This window comes from Morone saxatilis, unplaced genomic scaffold (assembly GCF_004916995.1).
Source record: "Morone saxatilis isolate NCDOM2014 unplaced genomic scaffold, NCSU_SB_2.0 Contig15, whole genome shotgun sequence".
Classification (NCBI taxonomy): Eukaryota; Metazoa; Chordata; class Actinopteri; family Moronidae; genus Morone; species Morone saxatilis.
In genome coordinates, this window is record NW_023339707.1 from 6,854,511 (window position 1) to 6,873,172 (window position 18,662).

The following is an 18,662-nucleotide window of genomic DNA, read 5'->3' on the forward strand; positions in this document are numbered from 1 at the left end:
CATTTAGGAGGATCTCTTGGCATAAATGGAACTTCACCGCTAGATTCCTCTAAATCCTAAACACCAGTGCTAATGAGCGCGGTTTGTGTAGTTTCTTAGCATACACTATAAGAGCACATTATCTCTCCATTGCATTTGTTTTATGTTATACAGGAATGTAATTCAGATTATCCTAAAAAGTTCAGATGCAGCGATCAGGTTTGTTACGACAAAAGCAGTTTGAGCCTCGGAGTGATTTAAGAACATAAGCAAAACAAGATCAGCTTTGTAGATTATGCTGTAGGTCTTGGCAGGAGTCAGTTCACTAGATAAAGAGCCAAGAAGATGACAGGTTATGAAACTTGCAAACAGCTGGTAAAAAAGTAATATCAGTAATGTCTTTATGCTATAAATATCCTGTCAAGACTTTCAAGTTTCATTCTTTAAATAATGCAGGGCTGTCTCGTATCAAGCCATGCATTCATTTGTTTGTCGTTCCCTGTGTGTGCAGACAACAGTATAAAAGGAGGAGGAGCACCTGAGGGACAGGTGTGTTAAGGCGAACAGAATGGTCAGGGAGTGTGTGTGTGTGTGTGAGTGAAGTGGGTTTCTAGAGCTTGTTGAATTGAAGCTCCCACATACTCCCTCACTCCCCTTGAGAGTTCTGCACTGTGCAAGCACTGCGCAACATCAGAGCCTCACCTTTTCTCCATAATCTGAATGTCCCAAAAGTCCCCAGCCCAACTGTCTGCTTTACCCCACACATAGACAAGGATGATAAAGAAATAATATATGAATAATATATGAATAAATTCAGTCAAGGAAGCAACTTATTGTCATATGCATTAAAATGCCTCCAGTATATTTCCAAACAATGAAAAACTTTACACACTGTGTTGCCTCTATGCAGCTGGAACAAGTACACATGAAAACAATAATACACGTTGTTCTGAGTTGATGATGCAGTGTTTTTTTTTTTATGCACTTAAGTTTGCATGGTATTTCTGATTAGATCATTGTAAAGTTGTGTTACTGATGCCTGTTCAATCATAGTGATCTTACTCGCTGTATCCATGTTAAACTACAACTACTGGGCCGCACTGGACCACTTAACACTCCGGCTGGTGGCTGAAGTACTGTGAATTGGGCGGTGCTTGGAGATTTGGCTTGTCTGTTTTCAAGGAGGATAAAACCAGTTCCAAACGTTCTTGTATTACAGCTAAACAGTCCTCTACAATATCTCTCTGAAAACATTTGAGGGGAGAAACAGGCAATGCAGTAATACAATCTTGATTCATATTTGATCAGCACTGCCTAGTTTGACAGTATGTTCAGAGTTTTGTGAGCCCCCCTCTCTTAATCCACCTGTCCATGGAGGCGGGCATGGAAAAATGTGGAAGTACAATCTGTAGTTGAAAGGGCAGGGGGATCTCTGGGTGCAGACAACATACTAATTTGCATACACTTGTTCATTTGTATATACTCCTTACTTCTAAATGCCAATGTCTCTGACTTTTTGTTTGTGTCTCTTTGCAGAAGATGATATCATTTACCCCACTGTTTGAAGGCTGGGGTTAACATTTGGGTTAGGACTACGGATTGGGGTAGGCAGTCCAATTCTGCACCCGTCTGCCTCCTGAACTCCAGGTTGCAGCTATATCTTTCTCTGTTGAGGGGAACACACTAGAGGTGCAACATTGTGACAACCTTCAGCCCAACTCAGTCCTTGTGATTCCTCCTCAGTTGATCTGTCAGTCGCCCTTTGAAAGCGTTTAAAAAGCGAAGGGTTTGGTAGAGGAACCTGTCTCAGAAAGAACGTGCGTGCAGTTTGTTCTCTATTTTGCTCTTCAGTGAGGGATTAAAAGCCTTCAACATTCTGTAGGGGAAACTTGATCTACAGAAATAGCACTTGAAAATAAGATCCAGAAAGTCCACAAAATGTCCTGTCCTGGTTTTACAGAACAGTTCCTAACTGGATACTTGGCTTTATTTATATTGGTCTCTAAACCAATGTATCATTTTAACCGTATGTAATACATCACAGACAACAATGGCCAGATTGAGTATTTTGATAGCGTGTAATACCTTTGCTTGTACTGCATCTCTTTCACAAAGACAACAGTAATGAAGTTCAATTGTTCAGAGCTTCCCTACTTGAGGCTGTCTCATCTTTACAGTACATCACTGCTGACCTCCTCTTAAAAACAGTGATTATTCTGGGTCAGACTCTCTTAAAGCTACATGCTGGAATTAATGGAACTGGGAAGGGCAGAGAAAGACTGTTATCGTGCCCTCATTTTCTCAATACGCTGCAGTTGAGGCAAAAAAAAAAGCTGTTTTCCCTAACTAATACCGGAGGGGTCACAGTCATTTCCATAAGATTTGAATTTATGTTTTCTACAAGAAAGCAAGGCAATTACCAGTATATTAAAGGCGTTTGCAATAAGTGAGAGTGATGATATTATTTATTGTGCATCAGCGTTAGAGGTCAGTTTAGTCTTTGGGGAGATTAAGCAGCATTTTCAGCTCCCTAAAACTTCATGCACTTGTGATTTTACTGTGATGCCAATAAAGCGTGAACACCCCCTCTGTTATTGAAAGCTTAGGTCTGTTGTCATAGTGTGACAGTGCGTGATGTCATTTATGTACTGTACATTCATCAGTCTCAGAGGACCAAGCAGTGAACTGTGGAGCAGAAGATGGATGCGTTCCCTTGACAGTGGAGAGGTATGCTTATACTGTAGACATGGAGAGTTCACTTAGACATGGATGTTATTATTTTTCTCGGTTCTCAGCAATAATACCATGTCAGGTTGCAGAAGAGCTGCTGACGCACCAAAACAACACCATCCGATCGTCATAGCCACATGTAGAGCGTTTGGTTGAATTGGGCCAGTGGAAAATGTGAATTGGGCCATTCATAGTGACATGCACAAGTGTAAATATAGAGCTTGAAAATAATTCAGTGTCAGCCCAGGGACATAATATTACTCAACAGTATGTGGTGCAGTTCAGTTTAGTTTAGACAGGGATTTTTTTTTTTTATATAAAAACAACAAAATTTAGTTGTTCATTCAATATTTTTGTTTTTACCATCACAGGTTAAATGTCAATGGTGTAACAATAGTGGTAATGTTTTGTAAGTAATGACAGATTTACACACTAAATAAGTTGGAAAACTGACATAAAGAGAAAGCATTCTCGGATATCAGACCTGTAGCTCACAAATGTTTCTTCTAATAGCGAGTGCTGCGGTAGATAATGATTTATGTTATAACATGGATAGTAAACTCCAGGAACATGTTTCATTTTTACAGAAAGGCCAAGAAAAGAGATGGGGAACACTTTGATAAATGGTTTAAAACACATAGAAAGACTCAATAAGTAATGGATTTGAGTTACTGAAGCTAGTGGAACTACTGTGGCTAGCCCTGGGGTGACGTTAGGATCCCATATATATACACCTCTCTCTCTCTCTCTCTCTCTCACACTCGAGGGGCCATTGTTGTAATTTGATGAAGCAGTCAAATGCAGCTTGCTTTGCCAGTGGGGTCCAATCTGAACTCCTGTGTGCGCTGTCCTCACAGTGACTCATCTGAAAGAAGAAGCGTCCTTGTTCTATGGCCTGGATGTTATCAGAGAGTTTTTACCCCCCAGAGGGGTAAGACTGCCACAGCTCCTTCCCTGTTCTCTCTTTTCTTTCTCCATCTCTGTCACTCTCTTAGGGTAATGCAAATGCATACTCCATATCCCCCCCATCTCTATTTTAAGAGTCTTCTCCCCAGTGTGAACGGGCTGTGCTTCGGGCTGGCAGAATCAGGGAAGGTGGAATGAATGGAAACGCATTGTATGAGCTCTCACCAGCATCCCACTGTCTTTCGTGTATTCTCAATCCATAATCCTTTAAAGTTGTTCAATCTAGCAACATATGTAGCTACTGGAGCTGCTTAATAGTATGCCTCATGATTTTTAAAGGAAGGCATAACAACCCACCCCCCTAGAGGCTTTTGAGGAAAGCCATGAGACTCCCATGTTTTTCGGCTATAAATAACATCTAATGCAATGATCCACACAGGCTCTGAATTGCCAGAACACATTTTTCCAGCTGGAAACATATTTGATTGTGCATACACTTTGAAAGAAAAGATGAACATCATGTCACTTACAGATCTTCCCCTGTAGTATATATACATTCCATGGTGTTACTGTGAAAAGATGCTTGATGAACATAAAATATTCATTCACTGATATTGATATTAACCAGATATTATGTTGTAACATGGTAATCATCATAACAGAGTAGGGAAGACAAAGTGAGCTTAGTCCCATATAGAACCATGGCATGGAACTGTTTCTGATTTTCATCGTGTTTTGCTTTATTAAAGAACTGTTAGGTGAGAGCAGGAATCTTCTGTTGATTGGTATGTTTAATATAGACCTCAGTTACCCTGATCTAAACCTGAATAAGACCTTAAACAAGACCTTCACCAGTGTAAACAGTGTCTACACACTGGAGAGATGCTGACTGGGTAATCCTTTTTGTGCTGAAACCAGCAGTAGCATCTGTTGTGCTCAGTTCAAGTGTTTGGTTAAGCCTAGAGGCTTCAGTATTTGAAAGTGGTTATGATACAACACAAAAGCATGAATCAGAGGTGGAGAGGTTCCTTTATAGTTTGTTCTTGAAAGAGTTTTTTTTTTCTTGAAACATTGTAAAAAACTTCCCCTTTCCTCAAAGAAAAACATTCAACATGACCGCTGGCAACTTACCCACGTGTGTCCTAGTATTTGACAAAGTATATCTGGACTGACAGCTGAAACTAAATACTACAGTACCAACAACACGCACACAATATACTGAACCCCTGTCTGTATCAGTGGCCGCACGGGTGGCAGGGATCTGCAGCAGCGAATAGATTTTTCACATTTCTGCGTTTGTGCTTCTCGAGGGCATTCATTCCACCTTGGTGGGTATTTTCAGTGAAGCTATATACAAGAGGGTTAACCAGGTAACATTTCTACCAGTCCTCTGTTGCAAAATTATCCCTTTACAAAATCATATTAGTGCTCTTATCAACTGCATGTTGTAATAGACAAGGATATTAGCATTTTTTATTTGGCATAATTTCTCCCCTGAATGAGGCAAAATGTTGAGTATTTGAGGGAAAAATTTTAGTACTTACAATGGGATCCTGTTATATATTATATTACTTGACTTACAAACACCCTCAATTCAGTTATGGATTTTTGTTAAATGTCTGTTTCTGTCCTTGTATCAGTTGGAAAATGAATAACCTTAAACCTGAAATTTGAGGAAATACCTCAAGTAGGACAGCGTTAACTGTCTGTAATGGCATAAAATTGGCTATGATGGTAAGCTGTGCTGAGGCAAAATTGAAGTTACAAGTCTTACAGAGTAAATTCATTTAATATTTATTGTATATCATTTAAGTTCAAAATGCTGGTGCTTTTACGAGACTTCCTGGAGCCCAGATGAAATGTCAAAAGGAGAAAGTCAAGTAAGTAAAAAACAAGTTTGTTGTTGAGATTCAGTCCACACATATGCTCACAAAGTCTCATTTTAACCTCTTGCTGTGTCTGTTTGGACCCACCAGAGAAAACCACCCACTGCAGCTCCAAACTTCGTGAACTGTATCTGGTGAACCTTTTCCCCAGTGGATCTTCTTTTTCTTCCGAGTGCCGTTTTTAGAAGTATGTGGGAGAGACGTAGATACCATAGTTCAGTGTGTAATTTCTCTATCAATTGCTAGTGTTACCCCTGAATAAAAACACTGGTTATTTTTTGTTATCTGAAATTGTTAACACAGGAAAAACCCAACTGAGAGGTTAAAAAAAGCAAACAACTGATAGCAGATCAGAAGGTCTGCCATAACCACCAGCTTTTCATCAGAGGTGGAGTCACCTTCAACGAGGCACCTTTCAATGGCTGCGTTGGCTAGAAAATAATGTGTACTCAGTGGATGGTCTGTCGAAACCATGCTGATAAAATTCCTATTGATGGCAGCCTGGGGATGCAGGGCGAGGGGATTGAAGGAGACATGCCTTTTTCACCTCCCTAAGGTGGGAAGCCCATCTGCTGAGGCCTCACTTCTGCAAACTCCCAAGAAGTTCTAATTAAGACCTACTTCGCACAAGTGATCACAGTGTGATGATGACACAAGAAGTGGGCCAGAGATACAGTGCAGAAGACAATAATGAGGTGTAATATCTGATTAGCTGCAGAGATAATAGTTTTGTTTTACTGGGTCTGACATGACGCAAAGGATGAGTTCAAAGAGTCAGATAATCCTTCATTAGCCCCTTGTACTCTCATGGCAATAATTTATATACACCATAAGGAAGGAATGTGGTTCTAAATGTAGACTTTTTTAATAGTCCCTATGTGTAGTGCTGCTTTAATGTATTCTTAACTGTTTTGCCACTTTTTGTTAAGCTTGACTTCCTATGATTACTAAAACATCGAGGCTCTGTGAAGCATTTTAAAAAGGCTTCAGAAGAGCCTTTAAAGTTGGCCTCATTCACAGAGACTATATCCTGCCCTTTGTTTCTTTGCTTATCTGTGCCCCACTGGCACATGGTTTGCTGCGTATAATAGCCTACACAGCACTCAACTACTTTGATCTTTTCTGAGGGAAGAGCAGATTCATCAGGCACCGGGCATCGCTCGCCTTTTTCATGATGCTTGACAATGATGCAAGCCTCGAGTATGTGATGAGTTTCCTCTTCTGGGAGATAAAATGGAGACTAACTGTCTCTAACTTTAGATAATGCTGCTGATTTGATCTGTCTTTACTACTGCAAATCAATGTTGTAAAGCATTTCCTCTAACAATGTTTTTACCAAAATACATTCAAATAGTAACAAAAGATGGAAAATATGTGTGACCAAATAATCCCCTGAGCTCCCCTTAGAAGCATTTTGGAGCATGCTTTGTGAACATCAGCCACAGACTGGTAACAACATCGAGTGGAAGTCAGTGGTTGGTCGGACAAAGAAAAGGTCATTCACATCCAACGTCAAAGACCATCTTCGAACAGAGACGGGCGTTACAATGTATGAGACCACCTTGCGTGACAGTCAACACATGAATATTAAATCATAGTAAAGCTGAGACGATGAGTTACTAATTCTGTTACATACAACTACAATGATAATCATTTTTAAAGCAAAATTGTGAAACACTCTCAGTTGTGACGATTTGCTGCACTTTGGGGGAACTATGATAGCAGAGGACTGGACTTGAGTCACATGACTTTCTATATTTATATAGAACTTTATATTTGACTTTGAAATAGAATTGAAATAAAACTCGACTTATACTTTAACACAGATGACTCGTGACTTCACTTGGAACCTTTTGACTTAAAAAAACTTGGTACATTCCCTCAAGCCCAAAATTAGAGTTATTTAAAAAGTGTGCCACAAATCAATTAATTTACCTGCTAACTAAATACAACAGGACAGGACAGAAACATGCAAAATCCATTCTGTTGTGGAAGTTAACAGTGTTAAATGCTTTGTTGCATATCCCTCTTTCTCCCCTGTTTCTTGTCTTGGTCCCACCTCTGTATATTAGTGTTTATCATTCAGCTTGTTTGTTTGTGTGCGTGCATTGTCATCTTTCCCGGATATAGGTCTATACAGTGATGTATATGTCTACATGTATGACTCTGCTTTATTTAGCATTTGCACATAGAAAGGTTAGCCAACTTTGCATCATATGACTGCTGACCTCATACATACACATGATATGAGTCATACTGTACAGTTAATAAACAGAGATTTTATTGGTATAAAGTGATATGCAGAAAATGTGTAGACTGTGAACTAAGAGTAAGATGACGAATAAGGCTTGGGGCATCATGGGATTTTCATAACAGCTAGGTTGTGGCTCTTGACCCAACCTGATTACCCCAAACCAATTCATGCTGACTAATATAACATCCACATGAAGCCAGCCATCCTCAGACGTAGCCTGTTGCTGTGACTGAGGTACAATCAAATCAGTTTCAGCATCTCCATTTTAAACCCTTGAGCTCATTCTATGTATGAAGCAGAGGAGTGCCTTAGTCATTGTGCTGCTGAGAACAAGAACCCTTAAACACTGCTCAGGTTGAATTCACTGATCATGAAAGAGTGAAAAACAATAGGCTGGAAACCCAGCAATCACAAAACAGTACAAACCGCAGTAGAGCACTTCACATGTCAACAATCTCTGACATCAGGGGATGTAGACAACATCCTCTTATGCAAAGCAACCTGTATCTTCAAGGCATAACAGTGTGTATGAATGGCCTTTTTTATTAACCGCTCCCACCCTTTGCTCAAACATTTCATTCAGGATTATGCTGTGAATCTTTTGACTTCAAAGGATACTCTTTATTCATTCTGGTCTTTTGATGGCATTATGTTGGTTATGTGAGGTTTCCAGTTTCAAGGGCAGGTAAATGGTATTAAGCACTGTGAGCAATGGATTACTCAGTCCAATGTTTTCCCTGTTTGCGCAGCAGTGCAGCGTGGGTTTTGAAGAGGAAAGTGACAGGAACTCATAAAAATGTCCTTTGGTTCCAGCATTAGCGAGGCCGACAGCATGTGCTGTGACTCTGCTGGCAAAGTCTTCAGTTCTACTTTGTAAGCCGAGTTTTTCCATGTACAAGTCTGCACTTTTGTGCCTTTCTGTAGGCATGTCGTAAACATAGCTGCAGAATGTTATTTACTCATGACTACCTCTAAAGAGCAATTTAGCTGTATAAATCAAAGCTTGCATCATATTCCAATTAAATTTAATAAAATGGGAAACCCTAATTATGTGCTGCTGACTGTGGTTCTCGAGCATGAAGATCATGTGTTTAATTTGGAGTGCTTCTCAAGGCCTAATCCTAACCCCCGTGACAGTGGCATTTGTAAGAAGCTGCAGAATAAGTTGGAAGTAGATTTACTGAATATAGTACAGATTAAACTGGCACCGAGGAGAGAGAGAAGTCAAGCTTGGTGAACCCTCCTCCAGCGCTTTTTCATTTTTGGGCTGAGAAGCATAATCCAAATATATTGCTCTGAAATATCACATCTTACATATACTGTTACATCACTGGCTTTCTATTCAAATTCTACATTGCCTGATAAAGGACAGCAGAGGTTGGGTTCACACACACACACACACACACACACACACACAACCACCCACCCACCCAAGTGTTTCTCTCAGACCTGACTATCTGTTATAATTGGACGTATGTCAGCCATCATGGCGGCTGGATCAATAGGTATGAGAAACAACTAGGGATAACAGCAAACATGACACATACAAAATATATTTGTTTTTGTGTATTTTGATGGTAGAGGCTCCAAAAGTGTGTGTACGTGTGATGCACAGAGATTTTGTTTTTGCCTGGCGTGTCTCTGAGCAGAAGCCTAGGCTGCCGCTTTCATCTGCTGTCTGTCAAGTCCTGGTTAAAATCATCATTCCAGCAAGTATTAAGCTGACCTTCAAACCTGAGTCCTCCAGGCCAACAGACACGCTAATTAACGGTTCGCTCCATAACTTCACAAAGTAATTTCATTCCCCGTATGTCTGGCTCTAGAATGGACTCGGCATACTGAGATGCAGGACTTGAAAGTACCCTGTTGGGTCACTGAATACTGCCCGAATAATGCATATAAAGTAGCTCACAGTCAACTTTAACTTCCTCCAGTCATCCAATAAACATGTGCATAGGAATATGCCCTCCTCCACCAACGTACCAAATTTGAAATGTTTTAGCTAAATGTGTTTTTTTACCATGAAAATCCATCTCCCTGTATGCCCCACAGCGACTGCATGTACAATCACAATGCTTTGTGATGATAGAAATGTGAGGTGGGGAGAGCACAAGCTTTGAATCAGGAAACGTCACAATCTCCACTAAAGGGATTTCCTGCCATATTGTTGAGGCTTAACTTTATACTGAAGTTAGTAATAACGGTACGATAGAGCATGTGCTCATAAAATAGGACACCAGACACACATTTCCACCAGAAAGCAATCTGGTATGTTGATGCTGTGAATACTGCACTTTATCTGCCATCTGTGCCATATACTTCCAAGTGATATTTTCATAACGTGCGATTTCAAAGGAATATTAGACAGTTATAAGTCCTAGATATTATTATTAAATATTATTTCCAGTCCATTTTATCTGTAGCATGTCCTGTTCTTGCTGGAATTTATAATTATTCCATGCAGTAGTAAGACCAAGACAGTACTTTACTATGTAGACCGGCCAATACAAGTTAAAATATGCATATGTCATTATTCTTGAGAATAATAATTAAAGAGAAAATAAGGTCATCTTCTTATTGTTAATATTGATCAGACAGTTGTTCAAAATTTCCAACAGATTAAAACTGTCTAATATGTGCTTCAGTCTCTAAATAAATTACTCAATTTAATACGTAATACATTGTCTGTTCTTCACACTGATAATCCTTCTCCAACAAAGCAATTAAAAGTGGTGGAGTAAATCAACTGGACACTTTTATTTTTGGTTGGATGACAGCTAATTAACATCTAAATATGTCAGTGCTACATCAATAAGCATATAGTGAGAGATGAATAATGAATGAGAAAAGGCATTAATAAATGAAATGACAAGTAAGTAAATGCTACTAGACTTTTGAAAATAGTTTTACTAATTTGTGCATACATTCTCAAATATGTACGTCATTTAAAAACACAATGCTGAAATACTGAATTTCCATAGAATCATTGTAATAAAAGGTACACTGTCTGGTTTATTAAGAGATAAATTAATTGTGCAATTTAAGGGGTTTTGTTAATCACCTCAGACTGATTGATTAACAAATAATTAAACACAAAGCACGCCTTTAACAATTAGGGGGCACACTACAGCTGCCATAAAAAACTTTGAATATTAGAAAACAGCTTTTTCAGAATAGCTTACCTGATGAATGAGAAAGCATATTCACCATATAGTAAATAGAAGAGTTTATTTGACCAGGCTTTATAAACCTGTTGGTGTTTAGCGTATCGTCCAGGGGTCAGTTTAATAATGACTCCACATCAAAATGTAATTCTCCAACAGGTCTGTAATGTCATTCCATCCATTTAGGCAATGTGCAAAATAAATAAATAAATCTTCTGTAATCAGGACATTATAATCAGAGTTGAAATCATATATACAGCTATGATGTGCTTTAATAAAAAAGAGGTCATTTGGCATGCTGATAAGAGGTTCACTTCAACATTTCCAAAAAACTCTGATACACACTTATTGCTGGTGTGCCATTGTGTGCCTAAGGTTGCTGACCCTTGCTGTAGACATAAGCAGCTTTTCTTTTATTAGCAAACTAGCAGATTGCTCATTTTTAGACACATGCTTAATCTTTTAATGGTAGGAAAATTGAGAAAGTTGGTCCTGATTGTGATACTTACTATTGTGTTGGTGCAAACATGATAAACCATTTTTATCACTGCTTACTGTAGGGGGAAAACATGAAGATTTACCTTTATATTAGGAGTTCTTTGGCATCAGTGCTCCTCTCTCTGATGTGTTCAAGCAACACTGTTTCAAAATGTTCAGTTGAGACTGACTGAGATCAGTGTTATACTAATACCAACTGATGTATTGAGTAGTAGCAGCTCTTCTGTATTTTTATGGGTCTTCTCTCTGGTTAAATAACTCCTGTGACCATCTGCCTTCGGGCTCTTCCTCAGTGCTGTGGCCATGTTTGAGCCCAGCAGGGTTAAAAGCAAGGTACTTAACAAACATGCTAATTAAACATTTTATAGCCCCTTTTTTTTTCATCGTGCTCCAGATCACATTATTTATTATGAGTAACACCGCTTTCTTTATCAGATAATGCTTTAATTTGGCCTGGAGAGTTAAATTGAGTCGCCTCAAGTGTTTTGGTTGGGGATGTGCCAGGATCTTAGTCTGAGGTCGACCAAAACACTCACAAAGACAAATTACTACCCATATTTTTAACTGTCAATAATACACTGACCTTGTCACTGCTCTTTCATGACCACATCAGTCACCATTTATGGGTCAATTAAAATGCCATTCTAAATGATTTGTCAGTTAGTGGTTTGCTGGTCCCTCACAGCTCAAATGAAAGGTGAGGTGAATAAGAAAAACATGGTTCAGAATCACTGAGTAGCCGGTGTAAGTGTCCACAATGTTCACTGAACATAACTTGAATTGTTAAAGTTCTACTGTTCTTGTATGCGTCAATGATGCATAGAGAGCACCATTCAACACGTTTTAACTTGTTCAATATGTCAAATGATATTTTGTAACTGTCACTACACCATCAAAGTCAGTGCTGGGAAAATAACACCAAAAACCAAAATATCCCAACAAGTCCAGTTGGTTCTGTCAAATGTCACTGCAGTATTGTTAGACGATAGTTAGGGACTTGTAAAAACATAACTTGGTGATTATGGGATCGACAGACAGCCTTGTGTTGCCTGTGACAGTCGATGAACCCATTCACACTTTACCATCTATCATCACCTCTGTGATGCTTCCAAAATGAGTCCTCCGTGTGGGCTTAAATTGGCCAAGGACAGCACAGATGAAAGATAGCCCATAATGAGGTTTCTCCCTTAGGAATCAATGTTTAGCTTTGTCCCAGGGGCCACTGAAGGTTGTCTGTAAAATCACTCTACTGCGGGGTCTTAGCCTGAACAGCCAGCCTATCTATCACCTTGCCATCTTGTTGATGAGCAGAAGTGTCTATACAGTAACAAAGGACATTTTGGGGCACCCTTTGGTATTGAAAAAATTAATACAAGAGCTGTATCGGTGAAGACTTGTCATGCTGTGTCTTCTGCTGGCAATGCGTGTTACCTCCCTGATCATTGCACTGCATAATCAAATTGGCCTTTGGGAATCAGATGACTTTGTGTCTGCGGGAGATAATGCAGAATATGATGATCAGCTAAACCAGGCTTGACCTTGTGTGTCGGTGTAATCATCCCTGGATTGATATGAATCTGTGACATCAAGGATAAGTCCTTACAGCTTCTGACAGCTGAGAGCAAAGAGTGCAAATCCATAATCTTTCACATGTTTTACAACATTTACTTTATGTCTGACCTTTATACTGTAATTCAAGAAGCGCTCTGTGAAGCTAATTATTATTGAAGCTTAATTGAGTAGGAGTCTAAGAAGTTGTAGAGTAGAACTTTGCCAAGAGTGCAAATGGAGGGTGAATACAGATGTGAGTCTTTACAATTGGCCACTAGCTTGAAGGTGGGAGACGGAGGGAACCTGATTTGTATGATATGCACATGTCATGAACTGTGTCTGAATCTAAAACATTTTCTCTCTTTTACTTTCTCCCTTCTCTGCAGTCCGTCTGCTTTGAGGCCAGGCAGCTGTGTGGGGCACCGGGTGTGGATCCTGCTGGCCATGACCCACCTCACCCTGGACTTCTCCATGTGCAGCCCCCTCAGCCAGGGTCTGGGGATCAAACTCACGCCTAAGTCGGTGCCTCGCTCTCGACCTCGTTGGCAGCCGCTCTGGGACACGCCCAACAAGATTCACTGGAGAACAGTGAGCCCATTGGCCCGCCGGCTCCTAAACGCTGTCCCTCCACCCCAAGACAGCAGGGCAGGGATAGGACCAAAAGTCAAGGGTCAAAAGCATCGGAAGCCAGTGCATAAAGGACAAGCAGCATGTAAGGAGTGCCGGTTGACATACTCTCAAATGGAGACAGGTGATCCTTTGGCTGTAATAGCTGAAGCTCCAGCCGCTTTATCCAGTGGGAGCAGAGGAGACACGGTGAGGTTGTTACTTAGAGCCAGGAGGCAGCTCAAATGGGACAGCTATGACAAGTCTCAGGAGGGCCGGACTACTACAGTGGCCGGATTTATCGACTGGGGACCCACAGGGACAGATAGCATAGATGACGATGGCAAAGCGGAGCCCAACATAACGCTGTCCACCAGGGTCTCAACCACCACAGTGGCCACAACCACTAGCACTACAACCAGGCTCTCCCAAAGGACGTTCACTATGGTGACCACACCAGAGTCCAAGACGCTAAGCACCACCAAGGCCACTGTCAGCGTCGGGGAAACTGTCAAACCACCAAAGCCATATGGGGAACCACCAGGTAAGACCAATAAAATGCATATACAAAGCTAATCATCTAGTATTAATTGCATGGTTAATATGAGTGACTAAGCTAAAGAAATCCCTGTTTTAGTTGCCCTTCTTTTTAGTCACACTAAAGAGAAGACTTACCCCATGTCATCAATACAAAACAGATACAGTACTGTGAGGATGTTCCCTCAAAGTCAGCAGTGTCTATCTATCTGCCTTAGGTTTTCTTCTGCAGGTTTACTTTACCAAAACAATAGCTGAGACAATCAACAAACTAATGAAATCAGGACTGAAAACAATCATTTTTTGTGCTTGCACAGAGTCTAGATAGATACTGCAGGCTTTTACTCTCCCGAGTTCATATGACTTGAAAAATCTGTATAAATATATGGGAAATGTGTTACAAATTCAGAAATGATGCTTTTAATCTATGTTTGTCATGGGTCTTAAACTGTATTTGTCTAAGCAGACACTGTGGGGCTTGAACTATCATTTAAAATATACTAACTGCTATTATGCAGTTGCACTTTTATTATGCACCTGACACCTGTTTTGTTTGCATTTGCAGTAACTTAATACAGCAATATCCTGAGAATTTTACCGCATGCGCCCAGTTTGTAAAACTGTAAATATATAAATACTTTGATCAGTAGCCATTCTGCGCCCAGAGAGATGCTTTTCTGGGCTGGATGTTGGCCACCAGTTGAAGACCCCTGATGTATGCCAATGGCCAATATAAATCCACAGAGCATTCTACACACACTGTGACAAGCAAAACAAAACTACTGAATCAGATATGTTCCCAAAAAAGCATCAACAGAATGTTTGCCGTTGTGGAAAAAAAAAGTCTCCATGTAAGAGGAAACTTAAATGCTAAACAAAATAATATCAGTTGAAAGGGCACACTGGTCACACGGGGGAAATCCCCATTCACCCCTGCCCACAGGAGACCCAGGGTTTAATTGCCAGTAGTGGTACCTCCAGCTTGGTTGTGCGTTCCAACAAACACAGTGGGAGCCGGTGTGGGATAACATTTAACATTGCACTATAGACTTCTACTGGACGGTTGGGGTGCTTTCGTGGGTGTTATCCAGGGGGACGTTCCTTACCTTTTCACTGTAACACATAACTAATGATCCAGTAATGATCTGCTTTTTATTAATATGATATTACAGCTGGGGAAAATAGCAACTGCTTCACATTGAATGCCCTTGACCATAATGTGGCTCTCATGCCTGAAATACTGTACATGGGCATATGTGGTTTTTATGGATGGGCCCTATGTACTGGTCCCATGCAAACCTCCCAGCCAGGCATAATAGATTTATCATTTCATTAAGTCCATGAGGAGCACCAGCTTTTTAAATGGACCGTACAGGTAGTCATAAAGCACAAGTCATGTTTAACAACTTATGAACAAGCACTATGCTAATTGAAGCTTTCCCATTTGGTGCATTAATATAAATGTCATAAAATTAGGCACTAAGGGTGATCAAAACTCTTTGGCCACATCCTATTCAATTACAATGAAAAATGTCTTAAGACACAGAGGAATGTGGGAATGGGAACAAAAATGTACAGTAGATTTTAATGTTAGTGGTATAAATATATGTTGTGCTGTGGTGGCTGAGGTGAGTGGTGAAAGTATAGTGATGTGAAATGATATGGCAGTATGTAATTGTCTTGTCAGTGTTGTTTTGATCTCTTCATTTTCTCTTGATTGGGAGGTGAGTGTGAGACCACCTGTGATTCAAAATGATAGCTTGATATTGTATCCTGGAGGAAATCAGTCACCACTGTTAACTGAAAGCTGATGAGGAAAAAAAAGGTCTGATTTTTCCAACTGGGTGCACATTGTTGTATCAATAAGCAGACTGTGTCTCATCAGAGCAGATGAATAGAGTCACATTTCAAAGCAAAGCCTGGGTGCTTAACGGCTGCAGAAAACTTTCTTTTTGCCTTCACAACACATTAACCCGTGTCTGCCTCATATGGGCCCCAAGGCAAGACATAATTACCACACCGACAGCGCAGCATTGGATTGCTGATGAAATTAAACTATTAACGAAGCAGAAGTGCTTCACTTTGTCTCTGTCTCTTGCTCTTATCTCTCCTGCTCTGTCTTTGAGGATGTTTATGGATACATTACCTTCAATCTTTGTCTGATTAATGCAAACTTAGATAGAACAATCTTAATCAGAGTAAAGTGATAATCAGCTCACATAACAATTTAAATCACCAAGATTTATGCTTGTTTATGCTTGCGATTTATTATGGCATGTATTCAGTTGAATTTAGAAATACTTTGTCCCTCGAGAGAGAATTAAAGGGAGGTGGTTTTGCAAACAATTGATGGACGAGGACACACACACATTGTGCACAACTCATACATAATATATAATATAGAGATAGATTTATCGTCACCACGCATGAAAATCTGAAAGTTTTTTACTGTGCAAGGAAAGAGAGTTCTTGCGTTTTTCTGTCTTACATTGGTTAAGGGATTATTCTCTTTTTCAGTTCTGTTTTGGCCGTCACTTCTAACAGTTAGGAAAACATCACACTTGCCAAAGTCATTTCTGGTATCACGGCTGCATTGGGATTTAAGCAATGGGATTTTCATCCGTCTCCAGTTCTTCTTGGTTACATTTACACACACTGAAGCTTTTTTGATATCGGATAGCTATTTGGTGCCTCCAAGACGTAAACTGTAACTGAAATGTTATTTTGAACCTCAGAATCCTCAGGATATTCATAGTAGTTAAAATGTACACATCCTTTTAACAAACATTATTTTGAGTTTACTGGGCAAATTAGTTGACACAGTCATCTAAATTATACAGTAAATTCATGACGTAAAGTAACTGCCTCTGTCATCATTCGGTAAGGCTGATGCATTACAGCACGACATGTCAGTGCTTAAAACAAAGAGCTGCTTTGGCACTGCTGAAAGAAGTTTTCTGATTCATGCTCAAACAGATTTACACAGAGGCGTGTCAGCCTCCATTTAAGGCTAATTTTGAGAGTAGGAGTTTGGCTGGTGCACATGCACACGATGTCATGATAATTGAGATGTATTACACTGAAAAATGCATAACCGGTTCAGAGACTGCGTATGCATTATGTATGTTTACTTTTGTGTATGCACAGACTTTTTAGTCCTGAATCTACAATATGTTGAGATATAAACTGTGTGCATTTGGCATCCAGCTGTATGTGGCTTTCTTTCCATTGTTGTGTCTTGTCGTCCTCCAGGCTCACACTCGCTGTGCCAAGTTAACCGTGACAACTATCTCAGGTGAATGGTATAAGATCTACTTATTTTCATGGCGATGCTGACAAATGCCAATTTCGAGTATTCAAATACACACGTGGCACGCTGCAAAACATGCAACTCCATGAATCCCAGGTGATCTGTGCCCAATGTGAGGGGAAAAACCATCAAAATCATGGTCTTTAAATACTTGTGTATGTCCTCATTATTATAGCAGAAGCACCCAGCTCAGAGTAAACCTTGAAGAGACGAGCAGTTACAAAAAGTCTTCCGTAATCTGAGAAATCTGAAAGAATCTGCAAAGTGTTTGTCCCAGTAAAGCATAGGGCATTTTGCACTTGATAAATTACTAAACCAGTTATCAATAAATCCAACATTTGTTGTTCTGTATCTACTTATTCTGTTCAGAATAGTGAGGATGGAGCCTACTTTATTCAGTATGTGATGTCTGTTTTCTTATTACCAGCTGCACAAACTTGATATGACCTGTTTGTGTTTCCTTATACAACTGAACTGGAATACATGTTTAAAATATTACTAATTATATTTCAGCCACTTTGGCTCAGAAAGTACATATCACTGCTAGTCAGGCTCTCAGTAACTGTGAGATTACAGTGTGTGCAATAAACAGGCTACATGGACTAAGTCCCTATGACTCATGAATACTGTAGGCAACTAGCACAAATGCAAGCCATTAGTGTACTTTGTCTCAGCCACGTAAGGCATGTGTGTATCATGACCGTAATCATCTCCCGCTGTGTGTGTGGGGGTGTGAGCACATCACTGTCAAACATGGATGCGAATGCTTTTTTTGTGGAAGGATGTAGAGAGAAGGGGGAGGAAATGATTTCAAGACGCCTCTCTCATGCATAAAAGTACTGTATACAGTGAACAGTTCTCTGAATCTCCCAGTTTCTAGCTCAACTCTGCTCCAATGTAATCATTAATACATCAAATGACGATGCATCTTCGACAGTCTGCTGCACCTGTTTCACCATGAAGATAGAAAAGAAACTCCGAACGGCAAGCTTCAGAGCACACTGGAGAAGTTGTCAAAGTTTCCTGCCTCCCTAAATGAAATGTCTCCTCACATTTAGTCAGACACTCTCACTGCACAGTAAACACACGCACACACACTTTGGACCAACAGGCAGAATCTGATCATTGTAAGTGTCCTCATTATATTACCTGTACAGAGGAATTTCATTCACTCATTTCTTTCATAATATCAACATGTATGTAATACTGGCTAGGGCCATTATAGCACACACACACACACA

General features: G+C 40.0%; 1 protein-coding gene across 1 annotated transcript in view; it reads left to right on the forward strand.

The window, feature by feature from the left end:
* The window catches only part of ajap1 (adherens junctions associated protein 1), a 43,053-nt gene that overhangs the window by 8,648 nt on the left and 15,743 nt on the right, over positions 1–18,662 (forward strand). The window contains exon 2 of the mRNA XM_035657513.1: positions 13,355–14,118. Coding sequence (XP_035513406.1) covers positions 13,355–14,118 — 764 coding nt within the window. The remainder of the gene's footprint in view (positions 1–13,354; positions 14,119–18,662) is intronic.